The sequence below is a fragment of the Dermacentor andersoni genome, chromosome 9, assembly GCF_023375885.2.
Source record: "Dermacentor andersoni chromosome 9, qqDerAnde1_hic_scaffold, whole genome shotgun sequence".
NCBI lineage: Eukaryota > Metazoa > Arthropoda > Arachnida > Ixodida > Ixodidae > Dermacentor > Dermacentor andersoni.
In genome coordinates, this window is record NC_092822.1 from 125,398,694 (window position 1) to 125,416,327 (window position 17,634).

Below are 17,634 nucleotides of genomic sequence, written 5' to 3' on the forward strand. Positions count from 1 at the left end.
CACACCTGTGGTGTGAGCACAGCTGGTTTTTTAGAGCTCTTATCATGCTATTTGACGTCAAGCTTTGTTGCTCTCGACAAGGAAATTTACTTGCAAAAGCAGGGTGTTTGCATAGGGTCATGCATTGCACCTATTTTAAGTGATTTGTTTTTAGCTCAATGTGGCAGGGCTTTCTTTTTTTTTAGCTGCTGGGCAAACTTAAGGTGTTAAATATTCACTGGTACATTGATGTCTTTTTAAATTTCTTTAGATAGATCTGTTTTTACGGACCCTATTGTCAATACTCATTTAGATTGCTCTTTAAATTTTACAGACCCTATTGTCCCATGTATTTTAGCCTTCTTTAATGCATGTTTCGGGCCACTTACTTTCACCTTTGAATTCCCCAAGCAGGACAGCATTAGGTTTTTAGGTTTGTGGCTGCATTTTAAAGACAATCACATGCTTTGGATGTATGGGCCAAGAGCCAATAAGCCCCCTTTACTGTACAGCTCAGCACAGTCTAAGCCTGTAAAAAGAAATACAATGCTTTCTTTGTTGTTGGACGCTCTCTGTAAGTCATGTGATCATTCCATGGCAGAAAGCCTTCAAATGCAAGCGGCACGCCTGGAGGCAGCAGGGTATTCGAGGCATGCTATATTCTCAGTGGCTAAAGGCCTGCATTGCAGGAGGAAGGCTGAAGTGCGCATGAGCAATGAATAGAGAGCAGAAGACAAGAGAAAAAAAAAAAAGATAAGGTAGCAGTGATTCCCTACCTGCATAAAGTTTTTCACAATCTTAAAAAGGTAGGGCAACGTCCCGGCGTCAAAGTGTTGTTTGCAGCGCCAAATAAGTTTTTGAGTTTGTGCAAGTGGAGCTGCCCTATAAGAATGCACAAACCAGACTACTATCAAGCACAAAGATGCCTACGTCACCTGCAAAAAGGCACTTGTTTACAGAATCCCACCCTCTTGTGGAAGACACTACTTTGGTCAGACCGGCAGGTGCTTGAATGTGCATACGCAAGAGCACAACAAAAAAGTCGGAAATATTGCTACAGATGGCCAACTGGCTGCCCATTGTAAAAAATGTGACATGCAGCCACCTTGCCATGCTCTTTTCGATCAGACTGTTGTCGTGTTTTGCCATTGCAACAGCTTAACCAGGGAAATCGTAGATGCTACTGAGATCGCACAGGCAGCAGATGATAGCATCAGTTGGCTGTCAGTGCCTTTATCAAAGAAAGAGCTTGAATTCTTGATACAGTCTGCATGTGGCAGTTTACCTTCTTCTCTGCAGATTCAGATGGGTGTATATGTATATGCTCAGGATCTTCAATGAAGTTAGCGCTTGTCCTGTCTCTACTTGTCCCTCGACCTTACTGCGCTATGTTACTTGCATTGTGAAAAAAAAAAAGCACCCTATACATCCTGGTTATGTTCATGTTAGTTGTGGTACTCTATACAAATACAATATAACAATAAGTGAACGCATCACATCACATCACATCACTATATTACCTTAAAGATCCCCATTTAGGAGGCATTACATAAGGGGTGGGCAAACAAATGAAGGTTACAAATAAGTCTTTATGTGGAACAGTGTGCTGTGACATTGCTGCAAAACTTGATGGACATGTGAAGGTTGCAATGTCTCGGGGAAGGCCATTCCAGTCCACTGCTGTACAAAGAAAAAATGAGGCAGCGAAGGGGGTAGTGCGGGCACATGAACGTGCATTTGATACGGATGGGTAGTGCAGTGGGATATGCGCATCGATGGGATGATGTACGATGCGCGATTGAGTAAGCTGTGGAAAAACTTGTGAAGCAAACAGAGGCTGGTGGCGTGGCGATGTACAGAAAGATTTGGAAGACCAGTTTTGCTTCAAGGGGTGACATGCTGTCATATAAGTATGAAGAATGAATTAACCTAGGGGCACGGTTTCGCACAAATTCTAATTTGTTGATTAAGTATACCTGGTGCGGACTTCAGACGAGCACCGCATATTCTGGTTTAGATTTGATTAGAGATTTATGCGCGAGAAGTTTTATGTCCTGTGAGGCTTGAGGCAAATGATGCTTTAAAAAACCGAGAGATCTGTTCACTGGTGATACGAGCTCGGTGACGTGCACGCCAGGAAATGTGCACTGATAAAGAGAGTGAATTATATAATAATAGTTTAATTCTTTGTGGCAAAGGAAATTACAAGCACAATAATGCACCTATGATGTGAGAAAATTTGGCACGAACAAGCTTGGTCTCATTGCTCCATGGCATACTCTCATGAGAAAGCACACTTAGGCTTCTAGCTAGAGACACAATTTCCATAGTTGCTGAGCCAATGGTGAGGGCCGCATTACAATTTACGAGCTTGTTTTGGGACAAAAGAGCCATTTACATTTAAGCAATTGTTTATGCTCCATGCATTCAGTAACTTGATGACACCCTTTGCTCTGTGTACAAGTGTATTTAGATCACAGTCCATACAAAAATAGGCTTGTGTCATCTGCATAAATAATAAAAGTTGTATTTTTATCTGTGAACATAAAGATTAAAGCAAAGTGGGCCCAGGATGCTGCCTTGTGCCATGCCAGGTGCCACTTTTTTGATAACTAGATCTGCAGTCATTAATTTCATCCATTTGCTGCCAATATTGCAAGTAGGTCTTTATGACAGCCAGAAGTTATGTTACAGTTTCTTAATTAGTGTAATGTGGCTTAATTTTCTTTGGAGTAATTAATGAAAATTCAGAGTGCGTATAGTCCTTTACCGAATGCATCGAGTTTTCAGCAGTACAGCATTGTTGCAGTATGTGCGAGCCACCACCAGTTGCCTTCTCCTGTTAATTGCAGTGGCATCAACATTGGACACTCAGTCATTTTCCTTGCACTCATACTGCATACAGCTAAAAATATTTATTAAAAATCGAGTAGCTAATCTTTAGCAGCATCAATTCATCTCTTATTTGCTTTGCGGTAGCTGTATCAATAGCTGTACCAGTTCTATCTCAGCCTTGTCTTCAGACTGATTATCATGAATAAAAAGCTCTGTCTGCATGAATGCATGAATCCACATTTCCACTTGGTGCTGCATGGTGACCACATAGGGTTGAATAGTTTTTCCAATTTATCATACCACGCTTCATTGCATATATGCAGTATATTCTCCTGTACTTCCATTGTTTTTCACGGCAAGGTCATAGCCCACAGATCTCTCTCTGCGAAATTTGACACTGACTGACATGAGCTCCTGTCAGTCCTTGCCAATCTTAGCACATAGCCCACCAAGGCATAGCTCAACAGAGCTTGTTCTTATTGGCCAAGTTGATGGGGTGTGCTAAACGTTGTCTTTGGGTGCAAAAAGTAACATGTGAAGGAGAGTGACACACATGGATTGAGCTTTGGGTGCCCTTTTATTGTGTACTGATGCCACATTCACACCACCTTTCTTGTGCTCTGACAACGCATGTGTGACTGAGCACCTCCAGAGACTTGGTTAAGGCTGCACAAACGTCCAAGTGGATCCAGCAAGGGCAGCCTTCTCCTGCTGGCACGAGTGTTGTGTGCTTATATGCACCCTAGCAATAGAGCTAACATTATCTCACATTTAACTGGGCGCTGCCTTTGGTCTCATCTCATGCACCTCATCGTGCCAGCATTGTGAGGTGCCTGGTAGATGTGCGGTTTTTTTTGGCCCAGCAGCAATTCCCTTGCTGTGTGGTGCATCGTACCAACATGCCGCACCCATCTGTATTTAGAACACTGACAAATCCAATTATGATGCTAAACCTTGCTATTGCTGTCAATATGTCCCCATGAACAGGCAAATTTTTTTTCATATGTCGCCTTTGGTGCCCAGAAACAATGTTTAGCAGGCCCATCAAAAGTTTTACCCACAGAATAAGAAACATTCATGTAATAGCACGGTATAACCCTTTTTGTGCTTACGTTTCCAGCATTGGTTCTAATTTAAGCCTACACTCTTAAGCAAATTTACATCCCTTATGTCGAATCTTGCCACACAACGATAATTGTCATCTGTCTTGTCTGCATTTCCTTTCTTTAACGCTGCGAGCTCGGTACTTCCAAGTCAAGAACAGTAAGCGCATTATCAGCATGACAGAGCGCTCTCGACAGGAAAGTAGCGAGCACACCGTCTTCAGGAAAGGAAACGCAAACAAGATGGATGACAATTATCATTGTGTGGCAAATATACACCTCAACGGGTGTACCTTTGTTTAAGAGTGTCACAGCGTTTCCCAGCCATCATGAGTGCTGCCTTTTTGCTCTCTATCAGCACTGGATTTAAGTGATAACCATCTAGAGATTGCAAAGTATGCTGATATTTGGTACACATCTGGGCCATATAGAATGGTTGATTCCACAAACTAATAGGAGGAGTGATGTCAGCACTGTGTAGATTGGCGTGGGTTACGCTGACATTATTTTAGTTTACCCTGTTGAATATTTCGAGCCATACAAGTAGATCAGCAAAGTGCAATACTAATTTATTTATGCATGACTATGGCAAATGCGATGCTTCACACTAAACGTGCACTGAAAACACACTCTTGCATGCCTTGTGCACAAGCAGCATGTATCTGTGTTGTCTCAGCATGGGAGCACACTGTGTCTGCCGTACATGCCAAGGCATCTATACTCATCTGCATTTGTGCATTTAACTTGAACCACATGAAGACATGCAGAAAGAACAGAATGAAAGAAAGCTTTGTGGCACTTATTATGAGTGACTGATGAGTGAAGGTGCTGAAATGCTTCATGGCCCCACAGTGATCACTGTACATGACAGTGTGACTTGACCATTGCCCCCCTCAGGCCTGATGGCATCGGCACCGTCACCGTCGAGGAGAAGGACATGTTCGCTCAGGTCAGGGAGCGCCTGCGCATTCTTCTGGAGCACCAGATTACTCACTTCCGGTGAGACATTGCCACCTCATTTTCCTTTTGCAGAAGAACTTGGCTCCATGTGTCTGTCCTCGTTAGCAGTGAACACATTCTGCTTTTCTACACACTTTACACCTCATATTATAGTGTCTTCAAAGTTGGAAACAACCTTAAACCTCACATTTCATGAAAATGAGGATTTTGTATGTAGGCAGCTCTTTCCATCACCTACGCTCGGGGAAGGTACGAAAGTAAACTGGCCATCAAAAATAAACATGCCATGCCAGTAGTATTGGTGCCACAGGTGTTAATTGGTGGGTGTTAAAAACGCTGATGTGAGTATGTTGCGGGTTGGAGTGATGGCATGTGCAGATTTCAGAACACAAGGTTCGTGATATAACTAGCAGCCAACTTTAGACCATCCCGTGAACATGGGAGGCCATCATAAATTGCAAAGTGCAACATGAGATGACGCAGCGCTCCAGACATCGCAAGTGTGTTGGAGAGAACGCCATGAAGCGATGCAATCCGTCTGATCAAAGGTTGGCAATGCACCTATTCTTCATCCTTTCCTGCTGCAGATTTGTTTGTGATTGGCCTAATTTGGTCTGGCTGGCAGCCCCTTCTCAGATCAGTGTGGATAGCCTGTGATCTATCCTACACCTTGTTGGGACTAGGTCATTCATTTACACTCTCTTCTGTGTTCGCTTGTGATTACCACTCTTCTGGAGAGAGATCTTTGCAAGATACTGTGGGTAGTGCGACACTATCTGAGTGGTTCGGTACACAGCCATCACTGGTGTCAGAATGAGCTGTGACTGCTCACATGGCTAAAATCTTCCATTTTACTTTTTGTCATCATCATCATCGGCCTAGTTTATGTCCACTGCAGGACGAAGGCCTCTCCCTGCGATCTCCAATTACCCCTGTCCTGCGAAAATAGATTCTAACTAGCACCTGCAAATTTCCTAATTTCGTCACACCACCTAGTCTTCTGCCGTCCTCTACTGCTTTTCCCTTCTCTTGGTACCCATTCTGTCACCCTAATGGTGCAACAGTTATCTAATCTGCGCATTACATGACCTGCCCAGCGCCATTTCTTTCTCTTAATGTCTATTAGAATATTGTCTATACCCGTTTGCTCTCTGATCCAAACTGTTCTCTTTCTGTCTCTTAAAGTTATGCCTAGCATTCTTCGTTCCATCGCTCTTTGCACAGTCCTTAACTTGTTCTCAAGCTTCTTTGTCAGTCTCTGCCCCATATGTCAGCACTGGTAAAATGCACTGACTGTATAGTACTTTCCTTTTCAATGATAATGGTAAGCCCCCAGTCAGGAGCTCACAATGTCTGCCATATGCGATCCAACCCATTTTTATTCTTCTGTGAATTTCCTTTTCATGGTCGGGGTTCCCTCTGATTAGTTGACCAAGGTAAACGTACTCCTTCACAGACTCTAGAGGCTGACTTGCGATCTTGAACTCTTGTTCCCTTGCCCGGTTATTTACCATTATCGTTGTCCTCTGCATATTAACCTTCAACCCCACTCTTACACTCTCCCTGTTAAGGTCCTCAATCAGTTGTTGTAACTCGTCCGCGATGTTGCTGAATAGAACAATGTCATAGGCAAACCGAAGGTTGCTGAGCTATTCGCCGTCAATCCTTACTCCTAAACCTTCCCAGTTTAATAGCTTGAATACTTCTTCCAAGCATGCAGTAAAGAGCATTGAAGAGATTGTGTTTCTTTGTCTGACTCCCTTCTTTATAGGTATCTTCCTACTTTTCTTGCGTACAATTAAGGTGGCTGTGGCATCTCTGTTGATATTTTCTAGGGTATTTCGTAAGTGGTCTGTACTCCTTGATTATGCAATGCCTCTATGACTGCTGGCATCTCTACTGAATCAAATGCTTTTTCGTAATCTATGAAAGCCATATAGAGAGGCTAATTGTACCCTCCGGATTTCTCGATAACCTGATTAATGACATGGATGTGATCCATTGTAATGTCCCTTCCTAAAGCCAGCCCGTTCCCTTGGCTGACTAAAGTCCACTGTTGCCCTTATCCTATTGGAGATTATTTTGGTAAATATTTTATATAATACTGGAATAAGCTAATGGGCCTATAATTTTTCAATTCAGTAACATCTTCCTTTTTGTGGATTAGTATAATGTTTGCATTCTTCCAGTTTTCTGGGACCCTTGCAGTCGATAGACACTTCGTATAGAGAGCCGCCAGTTTTCCTAGCATTATGTCTCCTCCATCTTTGATTAAATTGACTGTTATTCCATCCTCTCCTGCCGCTTTTCCTCATTTCATGCCTTGCAAGGTCCTTCTGACCTCATCTCTAGCTATAGGAGGAGTTTCTGTATACTGTTCATTATTGTTTCTTATAGAGTACTCATGAGTCCTCTGGGTACTGTGCAGGTCAGTATAGAATTGTTCCGCTGCTTTTATTATACCTTCGAGATTGCTGATGATATTATCCTGCTTATCTTTCAGTGCATACATCTTGGTTTGTCCTATGCCAAGTTTCCTTGTCACTGATTTCAGGCTGCGCCCATTTTTTATGGCTCATTCAGTCTTTCTCATGTTACAATTTCTAATATCACTTATTTTCGCTTTGTTGATAAGTTTTGACAATTCCGCGAGTTCTATCTCATCTCTTGAGTTGGACACTTTCATTCTTTGTCGTTTCTTTATTAGGTCCTTTGTTAATTGGGAGAGCTTGCCTACTGGTTGCCTTGGTGCCTTGCCTCCCGCTTGAATTGCTGCCTCTGAAGCCAGCCTCGTTACGGTTTCATTCATTGCCTCCATGTCATCATCATCTCTATCTTCTAAGGCTGCATATTTGTTTGCAAGTACCAGCCTGAATTTGTCTGCTTTTACCCTTACTGCCTCTAGGTTGACCTGTTTCTTCTTGACCAATGTTGCTCTTTCTCTCTTCAAATTGATGTGAATCATAGCCCTCACTAACCTATGATCACTGCACTTTACCCTACCTATCACTTCTACATCCTGCACTATGTTGGGATCGGCAGAAAGTATGAAATCAATTTAATTTCTTGTTTCACCATTAGGGCTTTTCCAGGTCCACATTTTGTTCCAATGCTTCCTGAAGAAGGTGTTCATTATTCGCAGCTTATTCCTTTTTGCAAATTCTACCAGCATCTCTCCTCTAGCGTTCCTAGAATCGACACCATAGTTGCCAATTTCTTGTTCATCAGCCTGCTTTTCCCCACTTCTGCATTGAAGTAGCCCATAACTACAGTATACTGAGTTTACACTTTTCTCATTGCTAATTCAACATCTTCATAAAACTGACCTACTTCTTCATCATCGTGACTGGATGTTGCAGCGTAGGCTTGTACTACCTTTAATCTATACTTCTTATTACGTTTGATTACGACTACAGTTACCCTCTCATTATTGCTCTAGAATTCGTCAATGTTGCCCACTATGTCCTTGTGGATTAGGAATCCTACCCCATATTGCTTCTTATCAGGGAGACCTCTATAGCAGAGGATATGGCCATTATTTAGCAATGTGTAAGCCTCACCAGTTCATCTAATCTCACTAAGGCCGATAATATCTCAAACAATGTCTGCTAAAACACGTTGGCGGGCTAGTTGGTTAGAATACATGGTAGAGTGTATAAGCGCGACTGGACGAGGACGTAGAAAGAAACAGATACACATACACATGCACTTCAGATACACAGAAGTGCTGTGTCTGTGTATCTGTTTCTTTCTACGTCCTCGTCCAGTCGCGCTTATACACTCTACCATGAATGTCTGCTAGCTCCTCAAAGAGTCGTACTAAGCTAGCCTCACTCGAGGGGGTTCGGGCGTTAAACGTTGCAAGGGTCACTTTCCATTGGTGGCCTGTCCGGACCCACAGATTCTTAGCACGTTCTGCTCGGCTTAGCACCCACCACCTCAATTTGTAACAGGTCTTACTTTCACATTCAGAACCTGCCAGGAGGAGGGTAGGAGACTGGGCACTGTAGCCGCGAACTCCCTACGCCCTGTGACGTGAACACCCGGGCATTCTGTACAGGTCACCACCTGTGGCCATAAGGTGTCACTACAATCTGATATTACCTTGTATATAAAGGGCTTTGGGGAGTGGGAATAAACATTGTTTTGGTTTCCGCCTTGCTGGTAGTCCGCCTCGTTCCTTGGTTCCTGTGCTGAACGTGGTGTCAGAAATGGGATCGCGCCGTTAACGCTGACATGCCTGACACGGAATCCACCCCCGCTGAGACCACCGAACCAAAAGGGCACATTGTTCACGCTGGCGCTTCTGTTCTACGCCCACTGGAGAACTTCACGTTTTCAAACCCAGGAGAATGGCCGATGTCGATTTTGGCGTTCAAGGATTATGCTTTCGTGGCCGGCCTCCACATTGCCAGCGACGAGGCCCAGGTGCGGACACTTCTTTACTGTATGGGACTGCAAGCCAGGACCATTCTCTCGTCCTTGGGGGTGTCAACACCGGAAGCGCTTTCTTTCACTACCGTCAAAGAAAAGTTGTATTCGCACTACGTGCATCCAGCAAATGAGATATACGAAAGTCGTTGTTCCCACCACTGCACTCAGCAGGAAGGCGAAGCTGTGGATGACATTTTTTCGGCATTACGCAACCTGGTAAAGCACTGCAACTATAACAGCCCGCTCGTCAAGGACTGCCTTGTTCACGACAGATTCGTCGTAGGCATACGGGACGAGAAACTGTCTGATCAATTGTGCCTGTACCTGCTTGGGCTCCATGCAATTGAAGCCATTGGTGTTGTTCACTTCCTGGATTCTGCCGAGTGCGTTCATTCCCCCCCAGCCGAGATTTTCGAAGGGTTGGGAAAATTTCGGCAAACCGAATATCGAATTCGCATTAAACCTGGCGCTCATCCATTTTCCTTGAGCACCCAAAGGCGGATTCCAATTCCTTTAAACAACTTTTTCAAGAAAGAGCTAGACGAACTGAAGTCGCAGGACATCATAAGGAAGGTACAGACACCAACTGAGTGGTGCTTCGGGCTTGCACTCGTGCCCAAATCATCAGGTGGCTACAGAATCTGCGTCGATCTGACGAAGGCGAATGAAGTCATCGAAAGGGAGCGCTTCATCTTGCCAACAGTGGAACAGATACTCGGCCAGTTGGTTGGAGCGCGAGTATTTTTCAACTTGGATGCACGGTCTAGTTTTCATCAGGTGAAGCTGACAGCTGATAGCCAGGAACTCACGACATTTAAGGTGCCATTTGGCTGCTACTGTTATAGAGACTCCGTTTTGGTATAGCCATGGCACCAGAGTATTTCCAGCAGTTAATGTCAAGGGTTCTTGAGCGCTTGTATGGGGTTGTGAACCTGAGTGATGGCATTCTAATCTTCGGGAAAGATCGTCAAGAGTACGACGAGCGTCTGGGTGCAGTCCTAGCTAGCCTTGAGGAGGAGGGTGTCACCCTTAACCAAAAGAAGTGCGCGTTTCGGGTCAGCTCGGTCAAGTTCCTTGGATTAGTGATTGGGGCGGACGGAATCTCGCCAGACCCGCACAAGGTGAAGGCTGTAAGGGTCTGCCTCCACCAACCGACGTCAGCGGAGTACGAGAATTGCTGGGAATGGCCACTCATGTCGCACAGTTTATACCTAACTTATCCGATGTTACAGAGCTCATTTGTTCCCTCCTAAACAAGAACAGCAGCTGCACTTGGGGTCCCAGTCAAGAAAAGGCCTTCTCACGCCTCAAGTTGCTGTTGAGCTCCGACACGTGCATGGCAAAATACGATTCTTGCTACCACACTGTAGTATCCGCGGATGCCAGCTCCTATGGTCTGGGAGCTGTACTGCTACAGGACCAGCCTGAAGGTACTCTACAGGCTGTAGCTTATGCTTCAAGGGCGTTTACTCCGACGGAAGCACATTATAGTCAAACAGAAAAAGAAGGTCTTGCGGTGACTTGGGCCATTTCACAGTATGACCAGTTCCTTTGTGGCTTCGAGGTACAGACAGATCACCTTCCTCTGGTCACCCTTTTGGGTAACAAGGACCTAGAACCCATGCTGCCTCGTATACAATGAATGCAGATAAAACTGATGCGATATCAGTATGTGGTGAAATATGTGCCTGGAAAGCATTTAGCTATGGTGGACACTTTGTCACAAGCTCCCTCTGATTTGCCAGCTACTCGCATGGTAGACACCCTGGAGTTGTTTGTCAGTGAAGTGTCCAAGGAATTACCCCCTCTTGTTGCAAGATGGCTAGAAGATGTCCGCATACACCAAGCCCAAGATGGAGTCTGCTCTGCTGTCATGAAGTATTGCACGAAAGGATGGCCAGACAAAAACAAGGTGCCGCTGCAGATCACTTCATTTTGGAAGGAGGGGGACAGATTGAGCATATACGATGGCATCCTTCTGCTGGACCGATGACTTGTCATTCCTTCAGCCTTGCGCCAGGACATTCTTGCCCTCTTACACGAAGGGCATCAGGGAGTACGCCGCTGCCAAGAACGGGTCAGGGAGCCTAGTAGCTTAACTGTGACATGCATGTTGAGCATATGGTGACCTAATGTGCCATATGCACCGAGACTCGAGTTCAGCGTTCTGAGCCTATGTTGTTTACGGTGACACGCGACGGACCATGGAAGCACCTTGACATCGATCTGGTTCAACTTAGAGGACGCGATTACGTCCCGATTGTTAATTATTATTCCAGGTTGCCTGAAGTAGTCTCAGTGGAGTCCACCACGACACCAGCAGTCGTCTCGGCTATCAAGAGCTGTATTGCCCATTTTGGCATATCAGACATCGTCCGGACCGACAAAGGACCGCAGTTTGTGTCCAACGAGTTTGCCGAGTTTGCGCGGTCATACTGCTTCCGTCACGAGACCAGCAGCCCGAGGTACCTCCAGAGCAATGGAGAGGCAGAGCGCATGGTACGCATAGTGAAAGACTTGCTCTTCAAAGGTACTGATCCCTGCCTTGCCTTGCTGTCGTACTGTGACACGCCTAGTCCCAATGGAATTTTCCCGGCTCAAGCCCTGATGGGAACCAAATTACAAACTCGTCTCCTGAAACTGCTGGAACAACTGGTGCCGTCGTTACCATGCCACACAAGTTTCAGGGAAAAGGACTCGTGGAACAAGGCACGGCAGGCGATGAACTACAATCGCCGTCATGCTTCAAGCCAATTGGCCCCTCTCAGTCCTAGAGACTATGTATGGCACTGACACATGCTGCAATAATGAAGTACTCTCACAGGCTCAGCGTCCATGGTCTTACCTTTTTCAGATCGCCAGAGGCGTCTTTCAGTGTAATCGTCGACACCTGGTACTTCATTCATCGGAAACGACCCCAGCTTAACTGGCAGCTTCTCTGCCTGTCCCTCCCGAGATTATGCAGCTTGCAGCACCTCAAGAAGATCCAATGCAGCCAGAAGTAACGCCGCAGGAAACGGTGACACAGACTCACAGCGGTCGTATAGTGAGACCACTGCAACCGTTGGACTTGTAGGGACCTGTCCCTTCAAAGGTGAAAAGGAGGGATGTAGAGGTCGCCACCTGTGGCCTTAAGGTGGCACTACAATCTGAAAGGACCTTGTATATAAGAGGCTTTGGGGATTGGGAATAAACATTGTTTTGGTTTCTGCCTTGCCGGTACTCTGCCTCGTCCCTCAGCTCTTGTGCTGAACACATTCCTCAAACATATGGAGAGGGGGGGGAGGGGTCAGGTTCTGTCTGTTTCCAGTCTTGCTCGGTTGAGCACTCTGTGTGTGCCACATGTGATGCTAGGCCAGACACTGTTGGCTCACACGGCCTAGTTGGCAGGTTATAAAATACCAACTCAAATTGCTTGAGGTGTGCTTTCATGCCCAAAGGCATAACCACATGAGATGCATGTGAGACTGCATTTTTAACAGCTTAAGAACTAGAACTGAATTAGCTACATTAACTGCCAAAGGAATGCCTGAAAAACTTAGAGCCACCAAATGCCCTACTAATTGATTGAATCTTAGAAGAACTTGCTGTTGGGCTAGTTGGTAAGTCATTATGGTAAAACAAATTAGAGTGCAAAAAGAAAAAAAATATATCCACACACTCACAATCTCACCAAAAAGATCCCCCAGACATAGCGCCTGTGTGTAGGGTACATTTTGATGTGACCGCATGTGTGCGGCTGTGTGCATGTGTGTGGGTGCGTTTTTTGCTCTCTACTTTGTTTTACCATAATGATTGCATCCGCTTTCACATAAGTAGCATAAGCATTCATAAAGAAAAGCAAATTTCAAGATTAGGCCATAAGATACAGAGAGATTTATTACTTGATTTCATCAGTAGTATGCAACAATTAAATGCCATGAAGCTTGCAAAGATGCTGCCAATTTTGGTTCTGTCTTGACAAAGCCATGTGAGGTGCACATTGGAGGCCATTTGAATGTGTGGGTGTAGCTGATATCTTTCTCCAGGCTGAGCCAGGTTGCTATATCGAGTGCTGTGTGCAGGTACTGTTTCCCATTTGGGAGGCCGGAGGGTGCCCTCAAGGCTACTCTGTCCCTGCTAGAAAGGGTGAGTGAAATATGCACATTCAGCCTGTATAGGATGGCATAGCATGGCTTCCGACTTTGAGTGTGCTAAATCTCTCAAAAAAAATTTTCTTTCTAGCGGCTATAATTTCGTGATATTTATCTATTCAGTAGTGCAGGCACAATGGCCTGCAACCAGCATTTTGCAGGTAGCTGGCTGTTCTCCAGATCATTTCCAGACAAATGTGTTTGTGTAAGGCGCGCACATTGTGTGTGTGATGTGAGCGTGTTTGTGAAAACAGCAGCCAGATGATGACGACAGCCAGGACAATATTATGATGGCATGAGGACTGATTTTCTGTACTTCAGTAAAGAAACATTACAATCTATTTTATGGGCTCATGTAGCCCCCTCCTAAACAATAATCTACAAAATAACAAAATAACAATCTGGCCTTATTGCAAAGGTGGTACCATGGCCACTCAATCACATGCTCTGTGGAGTTACCTGCCAAGTGGTATGGGCTAGCTGTACACTTGTACATCTGCCATCACTGTTTTATATGGGGGTGCCACTGCACAGCATTTGCTTTGCCTGCTCAACTGGGAACAGAGTAAATGTTTTGCAAGGAATTTCACCAAGATTGTAGATGCATACCACATTTTGACAGCACTTCAGTGCTTAGCCAATCCTCTGACAAGATGACAAAATTAATAGTCAGAAATAGCAAAGATAGATAAACTGGATGATGCATGTGCAAGCATGGCACCCATGGTACTGACTGAAAATGAGAAATGATTATTGGGTGTGTATGCTTAGAGCAATGATGAGCAGGTGGCGAACACATGCTCGTCACATTGTTGTATGTTTATTTATTTTCGTGCCGTGTGTATGCTACACATTTCATACAGTTTTGAAAAATTGTAAGTTAGTGCATGTGTGTGTCACCTACATGTCTTGTCCTCGTCTTTTTGCACTGTTATTTGCTCACTATGAGAGATGGCAGTGCCATTGTTTGCGTTGTGCAAGTGGTTCTCTTTGGTGAATGCATTGCTCTCTATAATGTTTGATCACTTCTCAGCCAACCTAGTAAAGCTGAGTCGCTTGTGTTCCACAAGATACTGTAGCGATAACTTGGCCTTGAACATGCACTCAACAAACTTATCAGTCACGCATGCTCTCTCAAAGTATAAAGCAAGAATGATGAGGCTGACCTACAATGACTCCTCACGTTTTTTGTAGACATGCATCCTGGCTAATAAAGCAAACGATAGCTTGTACGCTGCAGATATTGGAAGCAAGAGGCGTTTTCAATAAGATAACCGTGTGCTTTGAGCTATACTCGCGGACAAATATCTATGGCAAGAAGGGAAAGCTATGGGCGCGTGGCTCCTGCACGTGTATTACAGTGCCAAGTAGTCCGCCAGCGTTTGACAGTGCTTTTGGTTGCTCGGAACAGACGGTGAATCGACGCAGCTTCATATGCGATGGTTTCGCATTTGCCCAGATGCGCAAGGGAAAAGCTGCAAAATAAGTAAACTTTCACATGCAGTGGTGTATTTTATCTTATTTAATTGTTGCTAATGAGGAGTTCATGTTTTCTCTTCCCCAGCTTAAACTAACTTGGATGAAAACAGAGGAATCTTTTCAGAAGCGCTCTCACTTGTGGGCACTTTCCCTCTGTAGCTTTCCTTTCATCACAGAAAGTTGCCCGCAGGTATAGCTCCTTTAATTTTACTGAGGAGAAAAACTGTTATGCTTTATCAAGAACATTAGGTTCATTGCTTCCATTACAATTTCTGAGGCAAAACATGAAGATTACATCACTTTATGAAAACAAATAGGGGCCATTGATGTCAAGGAAAATGGCAGCATCTCCAGAATTGAATCCTGGGCTAGTTGATAATCCATGATGAGCTTCACACTGTAACAGTGGACATCATCATAGTAAAGGTACAGGTTGCCAACATAATGCTAAAAACTGTGGGATATGTTTTTAAAATGGTCAATTTAGCCATTATTGAAATGTAACACGAGTGTCAACTTCAGGCAATGACAATCTTGATAAAATATTACGCGTATCCAATGCACTGTGGGCATCTACGTAAGTGAAGCTTTCTGTGCTGTTTGGTTTGATCAATGATAATTAGCGGTGATGTTGACAGTGAGTGTTTAATTTCTTCAATGTTTAATGCAATACAAGAGTGGTGAGTTGATGGCAAATGTTACCTTGTGTGCACCACTGCGCAGTACACAGAACACACAGTGAGACATGTTTGCTTGAGGCATTGTTGTGCGCCATTGTTCATAACCTCCGAGATGTTTAGTATTGTAATTGCCTCACATGGCACGTCACATGGTGGCAGAAGTGTTAAACTTGAATTATGGTACTGTTTGTGCCAAAACTACAATTGGATTCTGAAACATGCTGTAGTTGCAGACTACGGATTAGTTTTGACCTCTTGGGGTTCTTTAACGTCCGCCTAAACCTAAGTAATCAAGAGTTTTTGTATTTTGCTTCCATCGTAATGGGGCTGCCACAGTTGGGATTGAACCCGCGACCTTGAGCAATGCCATAGCAATGCGCACTGCGAGGGATACGCGCACCCTTTTCATTTTCCGAGGGGGGGGGTCAGCACAATGAGCTGCCTCCCTCTCTGTGTGTGTGTGTGTGTGCGTGTGTGCGTGTGTGTGTGTGTGCAGTAACAGGCGTGTTCGTCTCAGCAGGGCACGGCGTCTAGAAAAGGGTAACTAACACAAGGCAGCCACAGCCCGAAAAACTGACAGAGTGAGACACACACGAACGTCGCCTTCTTTCTCTGTGCTGGCACAGAACTGGTACCGAAGTGCTCCAGTACAACACACCCCGGGTGGAAAGGAGCCAACCTGGCGACCTGGGCAGAAGACAGCACAGGCGGGTCGTAGCACGGTTTAACCCATGCGACATGAACTGTTTCACGCCCTCAGAAACGATTGTCGGGAGCTGGCTCAACCAGCTCGATGACATAGTTCACGAGCGACATTTGCTCTAGGACTCTGTAAGGACCATGGTATTTGGACAAGAGCTTGGTAGAAAGGCCGAGAGGTGGATGGAACCCATAGCCAAACCAGCGTTCTGGGGGAATAGTGGGCAATAGATGCAGAGGCATCATGGCGAGATTTTTGACGACACAGGTCTTGCGTGCTAAATGAACGCACCAGTTGATGGTATTCTTTGGCATAAGCAGCCGCTTCAGAAATAGGTTTCGCTTCAGAAACGTCAGGTCGGTACGGCAGAGTGTCTATGCAGTGTGGTGGTTCACGTCCATAGGGAAGAAAGAAAGGTGAGAAATCAGTGGTAGTTTGGTTGGCAGAGTTGTAAGCGTAGGTTATGAGTGGAAGTACTCGGTTCCAATTCGTGTGAGTATCGGACACGTACGTCGCCAGCATGTTGGCAAGGGTACGATTGAAACATTCCGTCATGCCATTAGTTTGAGGATGTTAGGCTGAGGCGGTGCGATGTACAATCTGACATTCCTTTAGAAGGGCTTCGATGATGTTTGAGAGAAACACGAGGCCACGATCGATTAGCAATTCATGTGGCGGACCATGTCGCAGAATGACGTGATGCAGAAGGAAGTAAGCAGCGTCCTTTGCTGTGGCAGTTGGCAGCGCCAATCTTTCAGTATAATGAGTGAGGTGGTCAATGGCGACAATCACCCACCGGTTGCTGTCAGGAGTGTTCGGAAGGGGACCGAAAACATAGACTCCAACATGGTTGAGCGGTCGGGCAGGGCAAGGCAATGGCTGTAGAGGACAGGCGGTGCTGTGAGGAGGTGTCTTGCGGCACTGACACGTAGGGCATGACCGAACATACTGGCGAACGTAGTGATACATGCCGTGCCAGCAGTACCATAGGCGAAGAAGGAAGTATGCCCTAAATGTGCCAGTGTGGCCATATTGGGGGTCATCGTGGAAAACGCTGCAAATGTCTGAGCGTAGATGACGAGGAATAACAAGGAGCCACCTGTGGCCATCGGTTGAGTAATTGCGACGGTACCACAAGCCTTCGCGAATGGTAAAGTGTAGAGGTTGACGACGAAAGGTGCATGAGGGCGAGCCAGACAAACATCGAGATATATGGTCAAGCAGCGAAGCGATCCAGGGATCCTTGCGCTGTTCCACCGGCATTCCAGTGATGGTAAGGGATGACGAATTGCAGGTGGAAGTGGTTGAGCAGACAGGTGGTCTCCTGCAGT

General features: G+C 45.3%; 1 protein-coding gene across 8 annotated transcripts in view; it reads left to right on the plus strand.

Annotated features, from left to right (window-relative positions):
- Cadps (calcium-dependent secretion activator 1) overlaps window positions 1-17,634 on the plus strand; it is a 468,212-nt gene that overhangs the window by 184,843 nt on the left and 265,735 nt on the right. For all 8 annotated transcript variants that reach the window (XM_055069950.2, XM_055069951.2, XM_055069952.1 and 5 more), the window contains 2 exons: window positions 4,815-4,916; window positions 13,376-13,439. In XM_055069950.2, coding sequence (XP_054925925.1) covers window positions 4,815-4,916; window positions 13,376-13,439 — 166 coding nt within the window. The remainder of the gene's footprint in view (window positions 1-4,814; window positions 4,917-13,375; window positions 13,440-17,634) is intronic.